The sequence below is a fragment of the Scylla paramamosain genome, chromosome 22 (genome assembly GCF_035594125.1).
Source record: "Scylla paramamosain isolate STU-SP2022 chromosome 22, ASM3559412v1, whole genome shotgun sequence".
Taxonomy (NCBI): Eukaryota; Metazoa; Arthropoda; class Malacostraca; order Decapoda; family Portunidae; genus Scylla; species Scylla paramamosain.
The window spans coordinates 20669930-20677429 of NC_087172.1; the positions used below are offsets into that span (position 1 = coordinate 20669930).

Sequence of the window (7500 nt, forward strand, 5' to 3'; positions counted from 1 at the left end):
CAGACCTGGAAGACTGTGCCCGAACAGAAGATTTGCACAGTAAAAGCCACCAGGAAGTAAGTGCGGGGACGTGTGACTTGTTGACAAAATAGAGGATAGGAGTGTTAGATATATCGCAAGAAAGTGCACGAACCAAAGATGAAATGAAAGCCAACAAAAGATATGTATGAGAACGTGTGTGATTTTTTGACCAAGTAGAGGATAGGAATGTTAGGTTTATTTCAAGAACGTACACGGGCCAGAGATTTACACAACTAAAGTCACCATGAAGTAAGTACGAAGACATGTGTGACTTCTTGACCAAACAGAAGACAGAAGTGTTAGATTTACTGCAAGAACGTGCACGAACTAAACATTTACACAATAAGGGGTAAAAACATGACTTCTTGACTAAATAGAGGAAAGAAGTTTATGTTAGACTTACAACAAGAACGTGCAAGAACCAAAGATAAAATGTGTCAAATAGTGTATTTTTTTTTATCTGGCTTATCAGGTCTAGCAGAAGTTTGCGTAGTGGCGAGTGGGTGGAGGCGAAGTTTCACGGCGAGGAGTGTGAAGAGGTAAGGGTGTTGGAGCACGTGCAGGTGGTGGCCAGCATCCAGTACTCCAGGCGAGGTGCTCTCACCCTCACTCTCACCAGTCCGCAAGGTGGGTACATAAGAACATAAGAAATAAGGGAAGCTGCAAGAAGCGACCAGGCTTACACGTGGCAGTCCCTGTATGAAACACACCTACCTATTTCCATCTGCTATCCCCATCCATAAACTTGTCTAATCTTCTCTTAAAGCTCTCTAGTGTCCTAGCACTAACTACATGATTACTGAGTCCGTTCCACTCATCTACCACTCTATTTGAGAACCAATTTTTTCCTATCTCCAAGGGTAGTGAGGCGTGATGATTAGTTACTTGGTCAAGACATATAATCATTCCTGTTTTTTTTTTTTTCTTTTTGCTTGTTTCTTGTTATTCAGGTTCTTGTTGCTGCTGTTTCTGGTATTCATATTTTTCTTCTATTTTCTTTTTCTCCTTTTGGTTTGCTTTTTTTTGTTGTTTTTGTTTCTTCATATTTTCTTCTTGTTCTTCTTGTCTTTTTTTTTTTCTTGCTTTTCCTTATTCAAGTTCTCATTTCGGTTTAAGTGTTGTTGTTTTGGCTCCTTCACATTTTTTTCTTGTTCTTGTTCTGTGTGTGTGTTCTATTCTATATCCCTACATTTTTGTTCCCCTTGATCTTGTTCTTGTTTTTCTTCTCCCTGTTGTTTTTGTTCTTAGATTTGTTCTTGGTGTTATTCTTATTCCTCTAGATTCCCTCCTTTAGTTCGAGCTTGTTTATTTTTCCTCTTTCCTCCTGTTCTTTTTTGTTCTTATATTTGTTACTGTCTTGGTCTTGCTTTTCCCTCTTTGGTCCTTGTTACTATCCTCGTCGTCCTCGTCTTCCCTTCTACATACGTCACTTCGAGCCTGTTTTGTTTTTACCACGACGCAGGCGCAGAAATACCCTATATCTGCTCATCACCTACACGACCTCCGTTTTCTGCAGGGACGTCCGTGGATCTCCTGACTGAAAGGTTCCTGGATGAATCGAAGAACGGATTCGTCAGGTGGCCCTTCACGTCCGTCCTGACCTGGGGCGAGAATCCGAGGGGGACGTGGACTCTTAATGTGTCTGATAGCGTGAGTTGTCTACAAGGATGAGGAGGGGGGTGGAGAGGGTATCTTGTTTGTGTTTTCTAAGTGTGAGTGTTCATTTTCTTTTTTCTTTGTAGATTTTTCTCGGTTTTCTTGTTTTCTGATGTTATAAGTTGTGTTTTTCTCTATTTCCTTTTTTTCTGATCGCGTTTTTTTTTTTTTTAGTTTTTTCTTTTTTCTTTTTTCTGGGTAAGAGTTTTAATTTTTTTAAAGATTTTTCTCGGTTTTCTTTTTATATGACGTTATGTGAGTTCTGTGTTTCTCTCTTTTTTCTCCTTTTTTTTCTGTTCGTGTGATTTTTTTATGAATTTTCTGTCTTTCTCTTTTTTTTTATTTTCTGATCGTGTGGGTTTTCAAGATTTTCTTGCATTTTTTTTGTTTTCGGTTTTCTTATTCCCCCCCTCCCTCTCTCTCTCTCTCTCTCTCTCTCTCTCTCTCTCTCTCTCTCTCTCTCTCTCTCTCTCTCTCTCTCTCTCTCTCTCTCTCTCTCTCTCTCTAATTGTGGCAGCCCGATGGCGCTGCTCGTTGTAGCAGGTATAATGACACCCAGCGCTCCACACAGTACAGTTTATTCTGAGTCCTGTCAGGGGTGCGATCATATGAACTGAACACTTAACACTACAAACATACTGATTTGTCTTACCGTCACATCTGTATCACTAGTTTCCAGCTACTTGGTATTATCACAAATGTTATTACTGCACACTTACGTATTGGCGCCTTTGTGAATGAGCGTGGGCGACCTTAGTGTAGAACGCAGGTCTATATGTAGTGGTGACGACCTCCCTTCTGCTGTTGGGAGTCTCGTGAGCCCCCACAGCACTCAGCCACCACAAGGTTTTCATTATGGCCCTATCCCATAGGTCAGCATCTTTTAGCGCAAACATTGCCATCTCCACCCTCACGACTCACTCGTCTACCTTCTCTTTTACCTCTCATCTCCCCTCCTCTGCCCCTCATCTTTACGACCTCAATCTCCATGCTCTACACCGCAAGAATCTCCATGCTCTACACCGCAAGCAGCAACACTCCCCCCTTTGGATAGTCTTGACCAACCTTACTGCGTTGCCGGCCTTTGTGTCGGCCTTCATATGCATCCAGGGCGAAGGAAAATACCTCTGGTAACAATATATGGGAAATGATGGGCCCCTCACTTGTAGGAGTTGCATCCGCTTAGTCACAGGAAAACTCCAGGAGTGTTTATTAGAGAGGCGCTTAACCAATCCCTTGTCAGTTTGCACAGTTGCCTTCCGTACCAAACCATGTCGACGACCCTCGCTAATCTTCATAATTTTCAAGACAGTATTTCATCAGCAACAATAACGAGGTCTCCTTCCTTGAGATTCCGACGCAGTGTCGGTTTTCGTTTCCGCTGACGAAGTGATGACACATATTCACGCAGCCAACATCTTCAGAACAGGTTAGCCAAGTACTGAGCGTGCCTCTGTCTGTGGATGGTGACTGCATTCTCCCTTGTTTGAGATTCATTGTCATCAATAAGGGTTTCATGATTATCTCGTGGCATAGCAGGTGCATTGGGGCCAGTGCCTGTATATCACTTGTGTCGTTCAACAATGGAGCTGGAATCCTGTTTACAATGGCCTCTGCCTCACAGAAAAGCGTATGTAGCTTCTCATCGTCGAACAGCTGATTGCCCACAACTGCTCTAATGACCTTCTGCACAATTCGTATTTGAAGCTCCCAAACTCCACCCATATGAAACATCCTCGGTGGGTTGAATCTCCACTGAACTCCCTTCTAACACAGAGTCCCTCTCCTGCATGAATCTTTCTCACAGTGTTTCATGGCCGTCTTCAGTTCCTTTTCTGCTCCAGTCATGTTCGTCCCGTTGTCTGTACGAATCGTCTCTGGCAAGCCTTGTCGAGCTCAAAATCCTGTGATTGCATTCAAGAATGCATCTGCGCCAAGTTATATCAGCACTTTTAGATGCACAGTTCGTGTGATCATGCATGCGAAGAGGCAAACCCAGCGCTTCACGCTGCTTCTTCCCACTTTGACCAAGAACGCTCTAAAGCAATCCACTCTTGTTGATGAGAATGGTGCCCGCATGGATGCCACTCGGTCCTTAGGCAGGGATGCCTGTTGCTATAGCTTCCACTTGTTGCAACGATACGCCATGCAAGACTTGATGACTTGATCTAGAAGTTTGTGACAGTTTGAGATCCAATAATTGTGGCATAACATAGCTAGAGTGTCCTCCCATCCCAAGTGATCTGCCAAGTCCTCATGCACCTCTCATAGAATCAGTTTTTCGATGTGATGATCTCTCGGTATGAGGACAGATACCAGCTTGTAGCAGTCAACGGTGCGTGGCTCAGCCTTCCTCTCATGTGGATTAATCCATCTTCACCAACAAAGATTCCAGTCGACAAATCGAATACTTTCTCTGCAGTTTCATTTCTCTTCAGGATGTTCATCTCCTCTTCATACACTGTGCTTTGGACAACTCCACCATCCTGGCTTTTTGAGTTCATGCATCTGAAACCATGACCACCCTATATGTCCTCTGGGAAGCGTCGCTGAATTGATGCAGATGGTAAGAGATAACATCCCCCATGCCTGTAGCATTGTGGGATTTGAAAAGCCGTCAATCTCGGCAACTCCTCTCGCCAAACCAACCAAGACCTTCGGTGATTTGTCAAGGGGGGGCATCCCATTCTTCCTTTCGTTTGCATTCATCCCGAGAGATCATCTTTGCCTTGATCTTTATAGGACTGACCAGTGCGAGAGGGTCATACACAGAGCTGACCACCCTCAGCAGTCCCTTCTTTGTCATCGTTTTTGTGCTGCACTTGGACTCTCACAGCTAGTTGATCCCTTTCCAAATCCTACAACATTCCAAGGGGCCATTCGGTAAGCAGTGTGTCCTAGCTCAAATCCACCTTCTTTATTTGTGTCTCTTAGACGAAATCCTCCCTCTGGGAGCATTTGTCGAAGGATATGGATAATCTTGGACAACTCTTTGTTGGAAGGTACCGAAAATAGTAAGTCGTCCACGTAAAAACTTCTTTCCTTTCTTGCTGGCAATGCTTTATTCGTCCTCACAGTTAGTCAAAAGGTCTTTGCAGTGCATAAGCAGCACAGCAGGAACTTCATACACTCTGAAGAGATGTACCGTCATTCGGTAGGCGTGAGATATCCTCATAAGTTCCCATCTTTCCACCAAAGGAATCTTAAGGGGTCTCAGTGTTGAGAGGGCACGCAAACTTGATGAAACATTGCCTTCACATCAGCCATCACAGCAATCCGTTCATTTCTGAAGCGCAGGAAAACACCTAACAGTTTATTGTTCAGCTCAGGTCCCTGCATTACTTTGTCACTGAGGGGAGCGTTGTTGTGCTTCGCAGCACAATCATACACAATCCTTACTTTGTCTGGTTTGTTTGGGTTCAGAAGTGGGTGGTGAGGCAGGTACCAGGTTACCCATCGCAGTCCTTCACGTTCAAGACCTGCTATTGACTCATTATAGCCCTTTAACAGCAGTTATTCTATCTCTCCTAAATATCGTTGTCTGAGGTCTGAATCCGTGGTGAGGTGTCTTTTCAGTCCCTTGAAACATTTCTGCGCCATCTCGATTTTGTTCGGCAGACCTACTTCATCTCGAAATGGTATGGGTAGCTCGTAATGACCCGCTATTGATGGTGGATGTCCACAGTTGCAACACTCTTCTGTCTTCCAGCGACATCGTTGATTCTTCAACCTATGAATGCCATGTCCCTTTTGCCTTACCAATCTTCGTCCCAATGATATCACCAGGCATTCATGGCCTGTCCGCATCTTTGCATCAGTGCAGGCAGAGACGACTTCTAGGCAAATGTAGCCTAAGGGAGTGTTGATGGTCCATCCAAAGCTGCACCGAACAGCAAATGGCGCACCCTCTATCCTATTTAGACTTCCATTTGTATCAGCACTTATGAAGCGTCCAATCCTATTTGAAGTTCTACCCTGAGAGTATTGTCATCAGGAATCTCTAGGCCTCTGAGGTGTTTCCATCTTCCAATCTCATGCTTCAACGCCACTGTTCTACTGAAGGCTGATGCAAATGTTCTGGCCACTGTGATTGGTGACGTCACCTGGCAGCGTTTACATTGTCCGAGATTCATAATATCCATTGTTACTTCTATGGTATGATCGTCGTTTCTGTAGTTCATAGTGTTCATTTTAAGTAGTACAGTTGGCCTTCACTAAAACTGCAAGTACTCGGAACAAAAGGTCCTGCTACATCCTAGATTCAGAAGTGACTTCGTGCGCACCCTGGCTGCCCTGGGATTCCTGTCTTCTAACTGCAACTTCAACTACTAGGAGGGCTACTCTTTCTTGTCTTGATGTCAATAATCAGTCGTCTTTACCCTCCACCCTCTTATTTTTATTGTGGGCTGCAAGTTTCCTAGGTTCATCAGCAACCTCTTGTCTCTCTCACAATATATTTATCTCATTGCGAAGGTCGTCCGTCTGTTGAGCTGCCTCCCTTTTTCCTCTTGCGCGATCAGGGTCCTTTATTTGATTAAGATGCAGCCATCGTGAGTGATTTTCACCACATCCTGGTACATCACATCGGTTATCTATTGTACATTCTGCAGTTCTGTGGTTAAGCTTCAGACAATTTAAACACTAGCATAATGTTCGTGCCCACTGCCTTCAGATCTGCACCGACATTCCTTTAAATGTTTCACATGCATGTAGAGGATGTGGTGTCACTTGGTCCTTATTCAAGCAAAGGGAACACTTACGTTTGGATACGTTATTTTGCTGTCCCAGCTGGGATGAAGCGTGTGCTTGCCTTTTATAAGCTGTTGACGCCAGTCTGAAAGACCACAACGAAATTGTCGAACATTGCGCAGCTTTCTACTGTTTCCATTCCTACCATGTAGTCCCATATGCCGTCCAGTAGGACTGTAGCTGCCTAATGTGCTCTCCATCCAATTTTGGTCCGTGCACGAGAGCAAAAATCATTCGTGTACCCTACCTCCGGGTCAAACTCCTGAGAGCTCATTAGGCCCATCTTAAGGTCTCCTATTCACGCCTGATTGAGAAGGCGCAGCTTCACCGAACCCGCCACTGCGTTGTCTGTAAGATATTGATGAAATTCACAGAGAAACATTCCATACTCTTTTCGGTCTGTGCTAGTGAAAGTGGGCAGAAATGGTCTGGGCTGCGTCATGGTGTGTACTAGTTGCTTCATCTGGTAGTCAGTTGGTGTAGGTGTCGAGGGAAGGGAACTCCCGTGAAGCTCCGGCGGTTCTGCCACATTGCTCGCACGGTCTGATGCAAAGTCCTTTACGCTTGTGGTGGTACCTTGACCTTCTTGTTCAGGTAGACATAACAAAGGTTGCTTGTCTGGGTTGAGTTCGTGTGAAGGTTTGGTACAGTCAAGCAAGTCCCCAGGCTGACCCCAGGGCAGTCCTGCAGATGATGTCGAGGCGTTTCTCCACTCCTCCATACTGTTCACTGGCCCGGCCGTTAAATCCGCTGCTCGGATGGCGGCCTCATCTTTCTCCTTTTCTATTTGTCGGTGGTGGCCGGGGTCGGGTAAGGCTAGTCTCTGTGGTACTTCTTCCCTGTCAGCTGTGGTCTGTTGCTGTGATGTTGGTACAATGTACTCCAGTTGTTCCACCAAAGAATTCAGTGTTGATCGAAGATGGTTTATTTATTCTTGTATACTTTGGTTGTCTGGGTCAGTGCTTGTTTCACCACGATGAACTACTACATTTTGTAGATACTCATTAATCTCATCGACCTGAGTTTGTCGTGTCATCGACGATCGTGTATCTGTGACATCCATTGCTCAGTTAC

The 7500-nt window shown here is 44.8% G+C and overlaps 1 protein-coding gene across 2 annotated transcripts in view; it reads left to right on the top strand.

The window, feature by feature from the left end:
• Positions 1–7500, top strand: part of LOC135111771 (neuroendocrine convertase 1-like) — a 23424-nt gene that overhangs the window by 12251 nt on the left and 3673 nt on the right. For both annotated transcript variants that reach the window (XM_064025479.1, XM_064025478.1), the window contains exons 10-12: positions 1–56; positions 494–648; positions 1538–1671. The exon at positions 1–56 is cut by the window's left edge and continues 163 nt beyond it. In XM_064025479.1, coding sequence (XP_063881549.1) covers positions 1–56; positions 494–648; positions 1538–1671 — 345 coding nt within the window. The remainder of the gene's footprint in view (positions 57–493; positions 649–1537; positions 1672–7500) is intronic.